The sequence below is a fragment of the Argentina silus genome, assembly GCF_951799395.1.
Source record: "Argentina silus genome assembly, chromosome: 1".
Lineage (NCBI taxonomy): Eukaryota > Metazoa > Chordata > Actinopteri > Argentiniformes > Argentinidae > Argentina > Argentina silus.
Genome location: NC_139655.1, coordinates 26,146,340 through 26,165,935, shown reverse-complemented (window position 1 = coordinate 26,165,935; position 19,596 = coordinate 26,146,340). Strand labels below are relative to the sequence as shown.

Sequence of the window (19,596 nt, the reverse complement as noted above, 5' to 3'; positions counted from 1 at the left end):
AATTATTTGTGTCCTTTCCAGGAAGACTAAGTTTGATACAATGTTGTTATTTCTGTTTATCTCTTAATAGAGTGTATTGACAACACTACACACAGATGGTAGCAAATCCAGAGTGACAGCCAGTCTGCAGTGACACCATTTAGCAAATATGCGTCAAACAACTCTGTTGTTTTCATTAAACCAAAATAATGTCTCTTTTTTACCCATTCTTTCATTTGAAATCTGGCGACTTAATGTTCTTTATCCCTTGTCCATCATGGACATATCAACGGGCAGGCTGCACAAAAGGGTTTAGTAGAAATGAGGGAGTGAACAAAAAAAAGAGATTTAAATATGTAAGGTTTTAAATGAGCTCATATCCCATTTTCTTTTTCTCTTTTTTTGGGGAGCTGAATAAGTTACCTGGAAGAATAAAAAAATGGGGGGTTGGGAGTGCGGGCGGCAGTGAAACGTGGCATCCATGCAGATGAGACTTATCTTTGTAGACCATGTGTGCGCGGAGCCCCCAAACTGCCAGTCCTGAAGCATTGCCTAGCTGTCAGCTCTGTCTTTTCTTCCGGATTGGAAAAGACTACAGCGCCTTTCATTTAACACCAGCAAAAGAGGAGAGGAGGAGAATGAGTGGAGGGGAATTTTTTTTTGCCAGTTGTTGTTGTTTGGTGCGAGCTTGGGACAAGAGGAGGAGAAAAAGCCTAGCTTATTCATGGCTTGAAGCTGGGTGTCAGTAGTGGACATTTTTTTAATCAGAAAGGTTATATATAAGACTATAATGGCACCTTCCACTCTGAATGTCAATTACAGTAGTATTCAGCCATTTTGTATTGTATATTGCATAAAATCATGATAGACTGGGTAGTGCCCAGGAAAGTTGGCTTACCCTGGACTTTTACATCAGTCTCATTCACTGTCAAACCAAATCAAGAGAACATGGTAGTGAGTCAGACAAGTGGGATCTAAACCTCTGTAGCACTAGCAGAGACTGACTTTGCCTTTCTTTGTACCTGAAGAGGATGGAGTACCATATTGATCCCAATAGAAACCAAAGCTACTGTTTTGTGCCACTCATTGGGTGGTTAATCACACACACACACACACACACACACACACACACACACGTGTGCGTAAGTTTGTTAAAATAGAGGTTGGCTCACATAAAAGTTGCTTGATGTACAAGCTGCCTCTAATCACTGATCTAGGATTAGATAAGCCTGCCCTCAATTCTAACCTTAACCATTTGGGGGTCGAGAAAATAGCTGACTTTTTATCAGTGGTTTGGGGTAACTTGCACCACACCACATTCCACATTCCACATTAGTTTACTGTTCAACACCTGATCAGCCAGAGGAGGATGGGTCCCCCTGGAGTCTGGTTCCTCTCAAGGTTTCTTCCTCCCAGGGAGTTTTTCCTTGCCACTGTGCCCTATATTTATTTTTGGCTTACTTTTTGGGTATGGTTTGGTGTTAGATCATATTGTTTGTATTGTATTATTGTATTGTATTGTATTGTTTATATTGTTTTTGTTATGAAGCACTTTGTGACATTTGTCTATGTAAAAAGTGCTCTATAAATAAATCTGATTGACTTCTATGTACTATGTACTATTACTACCCAACTCATCCATTCATGATTCCTTCTTTTTTCAGGTATCCCAGGAAGCGATTACATCAACTCCAACTACATAGATGGCTACAGGAAGCAGAACGCTTACATCGCTACCCAGGGGTCATTGCCAGAGACGTTTGGCGACTTCTGGAGGATGATCTGGGAACAGCGGAGTGCCAACATCGTCATGATGACAAAGCTGGAGGAGAGGTCTAGGGTAAGCACGTGTCCAAATAATCTATTTAACAGTCAAAAAAAAAACCTTAATCATAACAGCAGAAAACGCAGTCGCTAATTTCTACGCATATGATTTATTTTAATCTGAAGTGTTCATATGTTTGTGTTGGTGTCTATGGCCTGTACAGAAAGAGTCAAGAAACACATTCCCAGTCAGATATATAACACTATACAGTTATACAATGCTTCTTTTCTGATGTTTTATTTTCATGCTTCATAGAAAAGATAACATCAAAACTCAAACCATGAATACTCATGACTTTGTCCATCTGCTTCTATAATGCAAATATCTGCTTTAACATTTTCCTTGACCTCCCCATCTCCTCTATTCTCTGTTCCTATTCTTTGTGTGTGTTTTGTGTTGTGTTGTATTCCTTCAGATGCCTTCATATTTCTTCTCCAAGGCAAGCCATCTTGCATTCATGTCACTCATTCCTTTCTTTGTCACAACATACATTTATTTTTCTTATGTCGGATTGCTGATGTCATACAATGATGTATTAGCAGCATGGTGTCTTAGTTAGCCAGCTCTGTTTTAAGCTGTAGCTGGATTGGTTACTAAGAGAATGCTAAGTCACTCGGCACATGGACCAACAGTCTTTACATGTCACTTGTCACTAAAGGCTGAAACAGGTTTAGGGCTGCAACTAACAATTATTTTGTTGTAGATTAATCTGTAGATTATTTTATTGATTAGTCAAAACGATTAATTTACACACAAAAAAACATGCTTTTGAATGCAATGATATTGATATATACCTTTTCCAAATGCATTAAAGTGTGGGTAGTTGTAATGCCATCATTCAGTGGTCACATACTGTATTTTATATTGAAATTGTACCTATTGAAAATATGACAGTTTTGTGATTGTGTTCATCATCACACAATCATTTGATTAATGCATGTAAATGCTGTGGGGTTAGGATGCCTACAGTACAGGTAAGGGTGAGTACATGCAATTATCCATGTCTTCCTTCTTTTCATCAATTTGTTTTATTGTACTTTTATTGTACTTTATCTTGTGAACCAGTGATATGTTGTTCAACTAAAAGGCATGGCAATGTATTTGAAAATAATAATAATAATAATAATAATAATAATAAAATAATAAAATAATAATAATAATAACAATAATAATAATAATAACAATAACAATAGTAATTATTGTTATTATTATTATTATTGTTATTATTAATGACTCGTCGATCATAAATATACAACTCAACAAATTAACATAATCAAAATAATCGACCATTCGTTGCAGCCCTAAACAGGTTAATAGATACACACGTAGTCTGGTTTACAGTAGGCCTGGATATCTGCTCCAACTCACAAAGCCTGCATGATCTCCACAAGTAGCCAGTGGTCTACTTTTACTAATATACATTTTAAACAACCACAAAAAAACAGTTTCTCTTGAGGGAGCAATCAAATGAATTCCACGATACAATAGATTTCACTCAAATCACCTGGGAGACCGTAAGCTGAAGTCGGAATGAATTGCTTTTGACAATTTGCAATTTTGTGAACACCATGCATGTTCTGATTAGTATCTCATGTCCAAGTTATTAGTTTCAGGCTTTACAAATGCAAAATGACATATGAATGGCTCAGAGCGGTGTGAGCACATTCAAAAGCTGCCTTTTAGACCTTTTTTCTCCTCAAGCTGAGGTGTTTTGACATTTTGATTGTGCTTCATCTTGTTGCTTCCTAACAGCCCTTTCATCAGTATTGATCACTTGAATAGTTGGTTTAAAAAATCTCAAACATCTCAATATGTTTTCTCAGTTGGATATTGACTCTAGCAGATGCTTTTCCAAAGAAACTACATTTACCTCTCACTCTAATGCATGCAATAAATGGGTAATATGAGGTAAGGCATCTGCATATGAACAGTTATTTCCTCTTAGCATTAACAGTGCTTCCTTTTGGCATCAACACAATAATACTGTAATGGAACAGTGTTTTATTGGCCATTCGCTGGGCAACAAAGCTGTATAATCATAATAAACCTGTGCCTGTAATGTGATTGGAAAACTGTGGTTACGATTGTAATTATAGAGCCTGTCAGTCTAATAAATAGCACTGTCTGCTTCAGTGGAATGTCTTAGGCTGTATCCTTAATTGTGAAATCACACCCGTCAGCAGAGTAGGACAATCTTGGCAGCCTCCATCCCTTATTTGCCTTTGCATTGGCTTTTCTCATGAAGTTGGCTAAACATGTGCCAATGATGTGTATTTGGATTCATATGGAATTATCTCAGGGACACAGAAAGTCAGAAGGTGAACTGATGCTGGATTGTGTAGCTGATTAGACAGGGAGGGTTAGAGGATTTCAGAAGTTATGCATGGCCAATCCTGACTTTGTCTTAACATGGTTCTATTGCAGGTAAAATGTGATCAGTACTGGCCAACCAGAGGGACAGAGACTTATGGTCTCATCCAGGTGACACTGTTGGACACAGTGGAGCTAGCCACATACTGCGTCAGGACGTTTGCACTTTATAAAGTAAGTGTGTTTGAATGGTATTTTCCCCATATTGCTAACATCTATTGAATCTTTTCAGATCTACAGTATACAAGTGAATAGGGGTTAGCGGTTGATTTGGGCTTGGTTTACAATGTATCAATTTCTTTAACCCCTGGGCTGTATCTTTCATCTTCTATCCTGGCATTACTGGGATGTGATGATCATCTTTGAGACAGGCTGGTGAGAACCCTGTGCTGACTGTTTGTCTCCATCCACCCATACAGAACGGCTCCAGTGAAAAGAGAGAGGTGAGGCAGTTCCAGTTCACGGCGTGGCCAGACCACGGGGTACCAGAACACCCCACCCCATTCCTTGCCTTCCTCAGACGGGTCAAAGCCTGTAACCCCCCAGATGCAGGGCCCATGGTGGTGCACTGCAGGTGAGCAATGCTACGAGAATACAGCCAACTTCCGACCATGAGTGTGAACAGCTTTCACAAGTATCAGTACTCCAGTATGTGCTAGAAAGAGTCAGGGACAGCAAAAATGTTTATTGTTGAAGCAACATAGTGATAGATTCCCTGGTGAGAGTACTGTAGATGTGCGTAGATGTAGATGTCTCTCTTAGACCCAAATGCTGATCTGAGATATATGCAGACTGAAAAAAGCAAAAGGGGAGACGAGGGACAGAGCGAGTATGAGAGCAGCAGAATGACTAGAAGACAAAAGCTGACTGTAGCACACTCAGAGTCAAAGGAAATGATCCTACCAGCTTTTGTGGATCTTGTTTTTCGATCTGGAGGTATTCACCACAACAGAGCATGAGGATTACCGGTGTCAGTGCCCTCAGGAAACTTAAACATCTCTCCCAAACACACGTAAACATGTCCTCCCCCTACTAACATGTCGCATCAGCGGCCCACAAGTCTTCAGCTTATCCCCAGGGTTATTGCATCTGAAATAAATAAAGCTCTAACTTCACACTCCTCAATGACATGAACGGCCAAACTCTGGACAGAGAGGAGCAAAGAGAGTCAGGAGCAAACCGCCTGCCTCCCTGCATCCTGGGAAGTCAGAGAAAGAGAGAGAGAGAGAGAGAGAAAATGGAGGAACAGAGATAGAGACCGGACAAGAAGATACAAACTTGTGTCGAAAAAAAAAGAGGGATTACCAAAGAATTAAAATAACCACATGCTAGAGTTAATTAGAGCTAGTAGCAGAATCAGTATAAATTGAAAATCCAGAATTTTTAGAGCGAAGCAGAATGTGGGAATTAATGTCACTCTGCAGATGGGAAGTTTTAATTCCTTGCCCTGCATCAGATAAAGGGACTGCCAAGCTTCAAATCTGTATGGAAGCACTCCCTCGTCTCCCCCGTCTTGTCAAACCACAATTTTGTAAAAAAAAAAATGGAAAAAAAAGAAAAGCAAAATACTTTTTCCATTTTCTCTGCATTGAAGGTTAACTCAGATTTTGGGATGAGCATGGCAAGTTAGTAAGATAGCCAGTCCAACATTGCCTCTGTCTTGCTGAGGCTGTTGATTGTGCCTACTTTATAAAGGAACATCCGTGAGTCTAAACAAAAGCGTGTTAATGAAAAAAAAAAAAGTTTTTGTGGTGCATAATTAACTGCACTGTACAGTCCCCTGAGCATTTTATTAATTAGCCAGTCAGGCAATTGTTCATAGAAATGTGGAAAGGACTAAAACAAAACCATTTTCCATATTACCCATTTGAAAAGATCTGAGCACTCAACTGGATTCGAGAACCAGTCAGAGGGGATGGGTGGGGTAGGGTTTGTTCAGGTTTAAAGTTATTCGACAGAAAATATCCAAAGCCCAATCTTTTCTTTTTGTACCACATTTTCTTACACACACACACACACACATACACACACACACACACACACACAATGCACTATACAGTAATATAATCAGTTTCTGTATATCTTTTGAAAGTTACATTTTGAATGGACTCTCACATGCACACAGTCACACTCTCAAAATCATTCTATCTGTAATGGCCCTGGAGTTCAGGGAGGAGAATTAATTTGGCTTGATCGGACCAAAGTGGACCAAGTCTCAAGTGGTATTGATTTAGCTGCTTTGTTGTCACATCGCAGACAGAGACCCCAATTTACAGAGGCTTCAAGAGTGCACATTAAGAATCGGACAGTGGAGGAGCGTCAACATATGACATTCCTGTCAGAGCCATGGACACTGTCCTTCCCATCACTAGTCGTATTTCTGTCACACTCAATACATAGATAGCCGGCTTAAAGTTATGATAGATTGCATGTCTCGTAAAAACGTGACAATTATAGGCAATTAGTGGGATAAGTGGTTGACGTTAACTGTTTCCTACATAGCCTTACTGTTTTCAAAGTTCTTAAAGTGGCAGAGGCTCTTATTTACAGTAGGCTGTTGCAATCACAATATTAGAATTCTACTTTAGTTCACCAAATTGATTCTGTTGTGATATATTGTCAAATGGTTTAGGTTTCAGATTGTTGTTCATTGTTCAGAGCGACCTTAAGAGTATGAGATTACTTCCGTGTTGTAGCCAAAAGGTTTCCAGTTTCCAACTTTCAACAAGGCTTCAGAGTAATTACTGAAACATCTTACAACATAGGATGAAAGTAAACTATCCCCTGTTTCAACAGAATGGTTTATGTTGCACATGCAAAACCTCCCAAACCCAGCCATGGATGTCAGCCAACATTCCCACTAGGACCCCTGAAAAAGGATGTTATTAAAAATGCATTCATATGTTCCCACTGCAGAGCTCTCTCTTCACTAGATGAGGTCATCTTTTCTTAGGGGGACGTGCATTGTGAAAGTATCCCCACCGCCCCTGCGGAGTAGTAAACTTAGAGTTAGAGTTCATCACTTCCCAGTTCCATGCTGTTTTCAGTAACCTGTAGGTCATGGACTGTTGTGTCCTTTTGGAAATTCGGCTATTCAGGCGTTATGGGTGCACAGCGGAAGTCCAACGGACATGATTGAATGTCACCAGGATCGCTGGCCTCTCTGTTGCTCAAAGAGAAGCGGGGGAAGTTTGGTCAAATATCACACAGGCAATGGCAAAGGTTCTGACAGTATTCAAGAGACATTGATTAGTCAGACAAAGATTTCTTATTATTCAGTGTCTGGAGGGTTTTGTAGTTTTACAAAGTTTACTGTGAATGTTATTTCTCAGAGTTTATTAGACATTTTGGAGCGTTGTTATGATTGGATATATCTAGATGTCTACCACGTTGTCTAGTCTGCCCAGTAGATCAAGGTTAGTTTTGTAGGATGAAGAAGAACTAGACATGCAGGAAACGACTCTTGTCTGCAGGAAGTCTGAAGTCTGTATTTTTATGACCTTACTGCCTCATTGCACATTGAAGGGAGTACCACCTATTCTTTCTCAGACACCTAGGAAGAACACCTGGTATACTCTACCACAATGCATGATGGTGGATTAGCCAGTGTCTTGTTTTAGGAGTGTGGAGGGGGACATTAGAGAATGATGAGAAAGGTAAAAACTCCCACTAATACCCACACACAAAGCAAACCTGCTTTTTCATGACCGACTCTGATGCAACTGCATTACCTTCCATACTGTCGTGCTCTAAGTACTGGTGTGTTGGTTTGAGTGTTTGTTTAATGGGTGGGGGGGATTGCGGCTTGAGAGGTTGCCTGACAGAAATAGAATTGGTAATAACGCACATGTAATTGTTTTTACCGCTGTCTAGGATTTATCTACTCTGGGCCTATTGCAGCTGTATTTTACAGTGTGTATTCTCCAAATCCCCAAACTCTTGCAAACATGTTAGCATGACACTGATGTCTGCTGACGTCCAAAGCAGCTGGCCGCGGCTGTCGGAGCAACCAATGTCAGGTCGTTAGCGTGGAGGGGGATGCAGGCCGAGTCTGCCAGCCCCCACTGCCAAAAGTACAGTCCTCTCTTGCGCCGATAACAGACGAGGCGAGCCAACTGGCTATGTCACCTCCTGTCTACCCCCCACCCCTGTCCTTTGCCTCCTCTTCCAGCTTCGTCTCTCCAGCTCAACTCTGTCACTCTGTCACTTACTCTCTCACAGGTCATCACTCTCCCACATTTGGGACTTGACTGTAAAACGGTTACAGATTGGAAACAGCTGGGCCAGAGGAGTAATGCCTTTCTCTGTGTGTTTTCCCTGTGTTCTGAGGAGCTCCTAGACCTGGAAGTGATTCATTCTCCAACTATTGCTGAGATGATTTCACACATATATTTCACACTCACACATGCACCTCCACACAACCCCCACCCCCTCTATCTCTCTCTCTCACACACACACACACACACACACACACAGACACACTACCGCATGCACTACTGATACACAGCACACAATGATTTCTCAATGAGCCAGCAAAGCACATGAACATCTTGTGATTACCAGTTGTACCAAGCTACCAAATCAATCATCCAACTTTGGCCCATTTTAAATGCAACCCAACAATGATTTGTGAATGTCGAACGACTCCTGTATGTGTCTTAATTCCTTTTCTCATGCAGCTACACTGCAACATGGCACATTAACCAGACTTGGGCCCTGGGGACTAACTTTACTCCCTCTTAAAACATTTTCTCAGTAAAAATGAAAAACAAATGCTCTATCAGGAAGAGGAGGCAGGGGAGCGTGGCTCACACCTCATAGGCATGTCAGCTTAATGGATTGAATAACCTATTTACTTTAGAGCGCCAAGCGCAAACACTGTCTTGTCAATGCTTGGTTTTGGAAGACATGAGCTGTCAGGCGGATAGGAGTTCACACTCCACTACGCAGCTCACTGCTAAATAAAATGTAGTCAACATAGAACTACACAGTGAAGGTTAAGAGGGGAAGCAGAGGAACTCACCGTGTTGAACTACTGTACTGTCAAAACATGTATTGTAAGGGGGGAAAAAGAATATTCAAATTGGAAATCTCCTCAGTGATCTTGACATGTGGATACATTTAAACAGACTGTGTTTCTATCTGACCTGTAGGGAGAGGTCAAACAGAAACATAGTGAAGCATTTCTCCTCTATTTCCATATTCACATCTTCTATTTTCAATCTTGAATGTGAAAATTTGCCAATGGGAGTATTAATGAAGATGCCTGCCTTTCAATGTCTTCTCTAAAGCAATTATGCCATTTGAGCTAATCTAATGGCAGTAATTGAAGTTAGCTGCACTAAGTTTTCTCAGAAATTGCCCAGCAAATTTACCGGGCTCTCAAAGTCACAGACAAAAAAGTGTGTCTAAGTTTGTGCGTGTATGTTTGGACTTTTGAGGCTTCAGATAGAGGTTAAATGGTGCGGCTGAGCCAGTGATTAGCTTAGATGGGTTGGAGAACACAGGTGGGGGGGCGGCGGTGTGGGGGTGGGGGTGTTGCGATTACAGTGCCAATAGAGAGCTGCTGCAGACCATTGCGGCTGAGTATTCGCTCTGCAGCACCACTTCAGATTTGATTACGCTCAAAGCCAAACGGTCAGCTTTGACGTGCCAACCTGGCCGAGGGCTAGCCCCTGGCCTCGGACCTGAGAGTGAGGGAGGCACCACTCACACTGAGACAGGGCACCTCTCCTGCCATGCAACTGCCACTCACTTCCACAAATGGAGAATAAACGCTCCAATATGAACACAGCACATAGTGGTGTGTACTTGGGATATATGTTAGGGTAGGGGATGACAGCACAAACATTGCAAAACTAAAGGAGTAGTTATTGTTAATGCAAATGAACATGACTTGCATTCATTCCATTAGGACTGAATGTGATACAAATTATTTGCCAGTTACCACTCAATATTTTCATTATTAAAAAAGTACTTTAGAAAGTATTTGCTTAGGTAGACCATGTTTTTTCCTGGCATGCTGATAAAAATACAACAGCCAATACCAAGTCACATTTCTAGCTTTGATCATTCTCCCTCCTGTCTTTTTGGGCGCAGTGCTGGGGTGGGCCGCACTGGCTGCTTCATTGTCATTGACGCCATGCTGGAGCGCATCAAACACGAGAAGACTGTGGACATCTATGGCCATGTGACGCTCATGCGTGCCCAGCGGAACTACATGGTACAGACAGAGGACCAGTACGTCTTCATACACGATGCGCTCCAGGAGGCCATCACCTGCGGCACCACCGAAGTGCCCGCCAGGAACCTCTATGCCTACATCCAGAAGCTGACACAGATAGAGGGCGGAGAGAACGTCACCGGCATGGAGCTGGAGTTCAAGGTAAGTTGGTTGGCAGCTTGCACTGCAGCTATAGGGAAGAGTTAATACTAATTAGTTAATACTAATTTATATCCTGGAATCAAATGTCAATTTCATGGAAATGTAAATGTACTTCCTGAATTCCAGGCTATAGCCCAAGATGCAAATTTTAAGTAACTTACAAATACTAGCAAGTTCAATGGTGCAAGCAGCTAACGAATCTTATCGCCAATGAATCTTATTTGTGCAGGCTAACATGATTAAGCAGGTAACTAATACAAAAAGCTATCCTGTAAGGGATATTTGATAGATTTACTGTTCACCAAAGTGCAATCTGTTCTTCTTCATTATGGTTTCACAGGGGCCATGGCAACAAAAGAGGAATTGGCCATGTTAGAAATAAAAAGCTCTAGCACCAGTCCCTTATCCCTGTTTTCCAATTTCCTATGACCATTTCATCAACTTTAGTTTATCATATTTACTGAAAGGTTGGTTAGATATTGTTTCACATAAAACCCAAGCCCCTCTTCTGCATCCCTCCCCTCCCCAACCCCACCCTACCCCTTCCCGCAACTTCCCAAGAGCCCAAGTCACGTCCAGATCCTGGCGTCATTGATTGGCCGATCTCAGTACTGCTCATAGACACTTTTCCAATTCCCATTAGCCTAGCGAGACAGCGTGGGGCCTGTGGTTTCCTCCCATTCCATTTAGTTGCCATCCTTTTGTAACCGGACTTCAGTTAAATGCCCCCTTTGGTTTCCCTTTTCCCCGTTCCCCTCCTTTGGTAAATGGAGCTAGTTTTATTGCAAACGTCAAACACAGGTTTTCCCACATGACCAGGACAGTTGCCAGAGGGGGCTTAGAAATGTACCCTGCATTTACAATGAGTGGGGCTCTACCCACCCTTCTCAGCCAGTCTGCGGTACTGCTGTATGTAAAGCTTTGCCTTGCTTATCACGCACCTACTCCCTGCCAATGATGAATGCTGATACCACTAAGAGATCATAAACAGGTTAGATTACCCGTGCACACCCCTGTCCACTTTGGCCCTGCTCTAACATCCAATTTCTCTTCATCATAACGAGCAATTTTTTTTCTACAGAGCTGAGCAGCACCAGTAATCCCCTTGGTTCCCCTTTACATACTTAACGTTCACATGAAGTATGTGACCATAGTCTAAGCAGTAAACAGTATAGCTTTTTTCACGTTCAGAATGTTTGGCAGCCAAGCACCCATAATCCTCTCTAGGCCTTTCCCACTTTCATACCATGTGATTATTAATAGCTCTCACATCTTTATCTTACACAAGCCCCTATTTTAATGTCAAGCAAAGGCAGGCACTGGGGAAATATAGGAATTGTGGCATTCCCCACCTAACAGCAATGCTCTTATCTATCCCTCTGCAGCGTTTAGCCAACACTAAAGCCCACACGTCGCGATTCATCAGTGCCAATCTCCCCTGCAACAAGTTCAAGAACCGCCTTGTTAATATCATGCCATACGAGTCCACGAGAGTGTGTCTTCAGCCCATCAGAGGAGTGGAGGGATCCGACTACATCAATGCAAGTTTCATTGATGGATACAGGTAAGGACTGGAGAGCAGTGACCTCTGAACTCGCCCAACATGGTTGAACTTTATATAAATGTGTAGAACTGTTAGTTAAAGTTGGTGAAGTGTATACATGTATACTGTGATAACAATTCAGCTCATCAGTGGCGACAATATAACACATACACACTCAAGTGAAAATTGTTTTCATAGTGATCCTATTTTAATGTACATCTATGATTGTTTAACCCCACAGGCAACAGAAAGCCTATATTGCCACACAAGGGCCCCTTGCTGAGACCACAGAGGACTTTTGGAGAATGCTCTGGGAGCACAATTCCACCATTGTAGTCATGCTAACCAAGCTCAGAGAAATGGGCAGGGTATGTTCAATAACTCTAGTCACTGTGCCGTGTGGTCATGCTAATCAAACATAGCTACTTCTGCAACAACTTCCAGTGTATTAGTTAAATATGCAAGGCAGTCGTAATTGCGACAGTAATCTCGTTCCCAGACACTTCCGCCCAATGCTTGGAAGGTCTGGTGGACCAACTCGTCAAACTTGGTCTTCGTTTACCCTAAAACCTCTCAACAGAGCCATTGGCTTTACCTCCCATCAATCTCCCATAACATCTCCCCCCAGTGCTCGCACACCACATGTTTCTGATTCTGAGCCACACATCGAAGTTGTGTGATTCTCTAAGATCAAATAATGACAAATGCTTTATTCAGTAAGTTTACTCCCACGAAGGTCAGGTTTGACTTGTTGTTATTTCAGGCTTATATTCATTGTGCGCAATAGCCCTGGGACAAGGTTATTGCTATGATGACTCCTAAGGTCCTGGAGATGCACATGATACAGCACAAAATGAGCTTTCAAGAATGACATTTAATCTCAATCGTGGAGTTTTGAAGGGGATGAATGCAGTGTAGTGTATAAGAAAGCATGGCTCATTGAGGTTTATTTATTTGTTTTTCTCCCCTGCAGGAAAAATGCCACCAGTATTGGCCAGCGGAAAGGTCAGCCAGATACCAATACTTTGTGGTGGATCCCATGGCTGAGTACAACATGCCCCAATACATCCTGAGAGAGTTCAAAGTGACTGACGCCAGGGTAAGTGCATAACCTTCTATAAATGCACAAAAACCCATAGATTTGATGTCCCAAGAATAGTTCCCAATTTTGGGTTTTGTCAAAATGTATCGTATCCATTGTTTACAGTATGGAGTTAGTTCAAATGGTTAAATCTACCCTCTTTGAAGTTATTTTGGAGTTACTGTGTATCCTCTGTTTCATATTTTAAAAAAACTTGGCATCGCTCACTACAATGTTTTTAATCATTTTATGTTAATAGTTAAGGTTGGTTGATATTATAGTTTGGCAAGCTCCTCCTAACTGGGTTTTTGACTCTGCAGTAGTCCCTACCCCACTTCTCGGCTGCATTTCAAATATGTGTTTATACAAAATTGATGTTTTTTTTTATTTAAAAAAAAATCATAAATATATTTGAGGGAATTATGACACATGTCAATGTGTAAAAACAAATAAGACGCTAGCAGTGCTGAGCTGCTGGAGTTTTAATTCCATCAAAGGCTTATGCTGATAAATGGTGCAAGCTTCGCCTTTGTAGTGTATGTTACACTGGGTCCTCAATGGAATTGCTCTCCTTATCAAGGGGATACAATATCACTTAAGTAATGCACACCCTCAAAGACGGCTTCTCAAGAGCCTGGTGAATGCAGCACATCAAAGGAATTAGCGTCTTTAGTATTCATATATTAATACATTCAGGTGAAATGACAGATATCTTTAGTAACAAACCCCTTTCTCTGGCGCCTAAAACTGTGCCTCTACAGTCTCTGATTTGCTAACAACTGATATCTTCAATTGAAAAGCACACAAAAGCTTGTGTCATTATGGACGAGTATTGAGATACTGTAGTCAAGGGAAGAACTGACTTGGTCTGTTTGTCAAGTACTCTGGATAGGCTGTCTTAACTTCACATCATACATATAGGCTATTGGCTCCATATCTTGTTGCGATGTTCTCTTAAAGTGAGCACACACTGTATTCTCTTGCCCTATTTTCCAGGATGGACAGTCTAGGACAGTAAGGCAGTTTCAGTTTACAGACTGGCCCGAGCAAGGAGTGCCAAAATCGGGAGAAGGCTTCATCGATTTCATTGGCCAAGTGCATAAAACGAAAGAACAGTTTGGTCAAGATGGTCCAATCTCAGTCCACTGTAGGTAAGGAACTGCATTCAAAAGGATGTATCCTCTTATGGAGTTTTTTAGATAAAATTGTTTACAATTAAGATATCAGATCACACTTTTTAACCTTCAAAGGTATTAAAAACATTTAACTCCACTTGCAACAGAAACAGTGGTGCTAAGGAAACAAGCTGAGTTCAAACATTGTTTTATCTGACCGTCAACTGTCTGGACGTTTTTTCACAGTTTTGACTCTTTTGACTCATTCTTGCAGTGCTGGTGTGGGTAGGACTGGAGTTTTCATCACCCTCAGCATTGTCTTGGAGCGAATGAGGTACGAGGGTGTGGTGGATATCTTCCAGACGGTAAAAATGCTCCGGACACAGAGGCCAGCCATGGTGCAGACAGAGGTGAGATGTCCTCCAAACCCAACATCTCAGTAGACCCATATTACAATGGCATTAGTTTTCTTTTCTTTAGTGTCTGGAAAAACATTCAAGCCATTGGAATTACCCACTAATACATATACTCAACTGGTAATTTTTGATTAATGATCAATAATGATCAAACTTTTTTGTCACATGAGTTACATGCGTCATAATTTCATTCACCGCTTGCCACTGCATAACTGACAGGTAAACCACATACTGCATAAATATTGCTAACTTTTAGGCAGACAACACACAGTGCCCCACACCAAGTATTTAACACTAGAAGCCCCGGGCCCTCATTACTAACAAAAGTACAGGTACGGAGACCTCAATTTGTTGACGTTAGTGTAACAGTGTAGTCACTGAATTAGATCAATACCATGCAAAAAATAATTCACTGGTTGTGTTTAGTCAGGACTTAAGAATCATTAGAATATCACATTTTGTATTTTAAAGAGCTTATATAATGAATATAATGTATTAACGGACATAATTGGTGTAACTGTACATAGCCTACTTAAAAAAATACCAATATATGCAAGAAGCTGTAATCCCAATTCCCAACACAACCTATACACACTTACCAAGACACTACGTCTGCTGTTACCTGACCAAGTCAGCTGCCGTATTACTTCCATCTTTTCAAACGGAGTTTGTTAGTCCCAATTTGACACTGATCAAATATTCCACTTTCCGTCCACAAAATATCCTTTGAAATGTTGATGGAAACCTTTTTGTATGATCAATACTAAAGGTGTGCAAAAATCTACTCTGCAAAAACCTCTCTGAAATTGATCTGATCTTCTGCTCTGTGGTGCACAAATATGGTTTTTAAATAGATTTATCTAATTTCTGAGCAGCAAATGAAAAACTGAAAGTGGAGCCAGAGGAAAAGAGAAAGAGGGGAACTAATGGACATACAGTCCATGATAGGGAAAGTTCTGAAAAACAATGTGGACTAAAGTCTTATTCTTTTTCTCAACAGGATCAATACCAGTTCAGTTACAGAGCTGGCTTGGAATACCTGGGAAGCTTTGATCACTATGCAACGTAAAAGTCCCAGTCCCAGAGGAAAAGCAGAAGGCCCTTTGGAAAAAACCCAGCGAGCCTCTCTTCTGAGCCATAATTTCCTGCTTGAGAAAGTACTTCTTAACTCCTAGCTAACGACTCAATTTAAGTGTTGGATGTGAGACACGAAATGTCAAAAAATTAATAAAAATGATTCCAGGAGGACCAAGTATTTCCCTATCCCATAAACCTCACCTTGACACGGAAGTGAGGGAATCCTGACTTTTGAAGCATTTTATGGAATTATTTTTTTTCTGTTGCTTCAAGGATTCGTCATGGGTTCAGAAACTGAGAGAAACAAAAAATAACATGACAAACAATTACATCGAAAAGTAATGCATAACTGATCATGAACCATGGGAGAGGCAATGGAGGCACACAGAATGGCTAAAAATCTTGATGCACATTGTAAAGAGAAATTTCTGTTCCACAACCAAGTACACACAGACAACCCATTGAAAAGAAGACACCAGTGCTTGGTCCACTATGAAAAACTGGACAAAGTAATAATTAATAAATTCCCCTTTTTCCTATCACAATGTTCATCATTTCACAATTCGGGGGAGGGGGAATGTTTAAAGATAAATGAAACAAATAAAACCTATTGATTTAGTTTTCTAGTACTTTATTATACAGCTGATATGTGCTTCATTTTGAACTGTGTGAATTTATTTTCTTTTTTAAACTAACGCGTCAATTGACAAAGTGAATCAAACAAAGTATTTGCATAATCGTTCACCATTTTCTTCCGAGTTGTATTTTTTTAAGATGTAGAACTGTTCTAATGTATGCACCGTCATGCAGAGAAAGTCTGTGCTTTTTATGATTTTACTGATCTTGGTTTCTTGGTTTGTTGCAAATAGTGCAGTCCTGTAATCACACTACCAAAATGTTACATTGTTACAGGGTTCGTTCTTTTTTTTGTCCATGAACACATACACAATAACTTACTTACACCCATGCGATAAACTGGGGCTTTGTGGAATCAACAGGGATGAGCAAAGTATGAAGTTGCTGCTACCGATTATCTTAGTTCTTCCATGCGAGAATGATGGTAAAAGATGAGCACCTGATGAATAAGATATATTATATGATATATAGATATAAATGGAATATATGGTGTCTGATCATATACATTATATATTAATCAAAGTATGCTTATAACATTATTAAAATAAATAAATATATTGAAATAAAGTGCATCATTTATGGCATATAAGAACATTAAATGTATACAATGAGATTTCTGTGCTTTGGGGGAAATTAAGAGATTTTTCACTGGAATGCACATCAGTAGGATAGAAATGTGTTGATTCAGTGCATCTTTTCTTGTGCAATAAATAGGTGTAGTATAGATAGGGTTTTACGTGGATACGTTGTTATGGTCATGGCATTGTTGTTCCCTGAGTGAGGCTTGGAAGGGGGAATGTCGTGTCGCTCAAGCACCATTGCATTTTTCAATAGAGTCTGTAGTTTCATGCAGGGGGTCGCTTAGACAAAGTCATAGTTTCATACAATAGGGTACAAAGACCTCACTTTATTGTCGTTTTGAAACTCAATGGCATAACATGTTTTCATTTTGCATTTAGAGTGCCTTATATTTATGACATAATGTTCATTTAACACATTAATGTATTCCTTGAGTAGTTCACACATATAGTACCTATAACTGTTTTTAATTTCAGTATTTGTCACATAGTATGAGATTATATATGCAAATACGTACATTGCAATGCTCCTAATTTCATTTTCTGTGGCCTTATTGTGGCTCAATGAAAGAATAAAACATCAACAGACTCCAATGTTATTCACTGATACCTTTGCAGAACAAAAACAGCAAGGCATGAAAGTAATTATCTGATAAAGATGCTGACATATAGAGACACATACCCTATTTGTACTTTTATTTTAAACTAATTTCAAGTCTTCATATCCACATAACAATCCAGCACATTGCACATAGTTGGGATTAGCATTTTAAACTATTAAGTAAAGCTGTTAAGGGAGTCACATGCAGACAAACTACATCATGGACAAACATTAACGGCATCAATGAGCTTTTACTGACTGTTCTTGGCCCAAACATTCACAATGAAAATCACTTCCATTTACAAAATGCTCAAGACAGACTCCGGCTGATGGAGTGCACAGTATATAAAATCTCCGCCCAAGAGTTCCTACGTAAATCCCTGGTCCAATACAGTACATACAATTATAGAAAGGATACAGAAAGAAACTGCAGGAACAGGTTAGTGTTAACATTCTGACAATCCTTAACTGTGTAACAGTTAGGTGTGGGTTTTTTTGGTTTTAAATTTAGAGATGCATACATTTTAGGACACCTTTTTTTATTTGACCCTTGCTCTGTTTGTTAGCTTTGTGGATGTGCATTCCAGGTGCTTTCTTTCCCTTCTTATTTCAAGCAGCTATTTCTTTTTAGTCAATTGCTTAAGTACTTTTTTACTATTTTGTCATAACAGTAATGTCTAAAAGTGCTATTATTTAACCTCATGGTGGTTTTGATGCCACTTTATGTACTTAGGTCAGCAATCTGTGTACATTATTATCTTATCCACAATATTTTCCCATCTCAGTCTTTTTTTATTTTCATATGCATGGTGAAACATTGCAGACTGGCCTCAGTCGGCCTAGTAGGAAGAATTGCACTTTCTATATCTTTGTACTATGCACTGCCCTATTGATTCTGAACCCAATAATATATTACTTGAACCCATCTGTAAGAATCTCCTTTAACGTTCACTTTGTGTGTATGTAAATAACACAAGAAAGGTATCAACTTTAAAAGACAAAAAAAAAACTTTGTGACGAAAAGAGCATCCATTCTGGTGCCATGTTTACTCCAGAAGACTCCAGAAAACTTCAGAAATTTGTCCCAACCATCTGTTAATGTGGCTTCGCCATTCAAGCTTGGAGTGTCATTACAGAAATAAACGTTGTGTTCTCTGCTCTCTCTATCTATCTCTCGTCTGGATGCATAGACTGAAATTAATTAATGAATTGTAAAAAAAATAAATAAAAAAAATGGCTTGTTAAAAGAATCATACAATTACCTCTGATTAGTTGTAAGCGTAAACTGTTTTTTTTTCTGAATGAAAGGAGTGCTTTTTATTTTCTTACTTAGGTTACATTGGTGGCGAGAGAAGTCTGTATGAAAATCAGTTCTTTGCTGACACAAGTTCCATTTGTTATAAATGAATTCTATTAAAAAATGTCAGTGTTATGCACCATAGTCTCACTTTTTTTTCCTCCATCTCACATTGACTTTGAAAGACTGATGAGGCCATATTAACTCTCAGTGGCAGTAAGAAATAAAATCCATAGTTCTCCTGTCAAAACAAAAATTCAGCCTCATCAGGCGCTTATGGATTTTCATTGTGCAATTACCCATACAAAATGGAATTGTTCGCGACAAACTTGCACCTAATAATGTATGTGGTGTATAGTTTGCCAATAGTTGCAATTCTCATGAAGCTTTTGTCAAAGATGCAATCTTCTGGCAATGTTTTGTTGCAACTTCAAGTTCAAAGGTTTTATTTTTAAGGGTAAAACATTTGCTAATATTATTCAGCTTCTATGGCTTTCAACACAACAGAACAACACACATCACACACAAAATACAACAAAAGGTAGTAGCTATGGGTTAATTGCAACCAACATTCTGAATGGCTGACCATATCACCAACGCATCCTAATATACTTGCGTACGGTGAGCTACAGAGGCTGTCCTGATATGATCCGTCAGATGGCACAGCAAGACAACACCACAGTGGATGTAACT

The 19,596-nt window shown here is 40.0% G+C and overlaps 1 protein-coding gene across 3 annotated transcripts in view; it reads left to right on the top strand.

The window, feature by feature from the left end:
- Positions 1-19,035, top strand: part of LOC310810792 (receptor-type tyrosine-protein phosphatase delta) — a 116,654-nt gene extending 97,619 nt beyond the window's left edge. For all 3 annotated transcript variants that reach the window (XM_083678643.1, XM_083678642.1, XM_083678644.1), the window contains 10 exons: positions 1,644-1,819; positions 4,229-4,348; positions 4,594-4,748; positions 10,274-10,559; positions 11,945-12,123; positions 12,344-12,470; positions 13,076-13,201; positions 14,180-14,334; positions 14,573-14,708; positions 15,715-19,035. In XM_083678643.1, the coding sequence (XP_083534769.1) occupies positions 1,644-1,819; positions 4,229-4,348; positions 4,594-4,748; positions 10,274-10,559; positions 11,945-12,123; positions 12,344-12,470; positions 13,076-13,201; positions 14,180-14,334; positions 14,573-14,708; positions 15,715-15,783 (1,529 nt within the window). In that variant the 3' untranslated portion in view covers positions 15,784-19,035. The remainder of the gene's footprint in view (positions 1-1,643; positions 1,820-4,228; positions 4,349-4,593; positions 4,749-10,273; positions 10,560-11,944; positions 12,124-12,343; positions 12,471-13,075; positions 13,202-14,179; positions 14,335-14,572; positions 14,709-15,714) is intronic.
- The last annotated feature ends 561 nt before the right edge of the window (positions 19,036-19,596 follow it).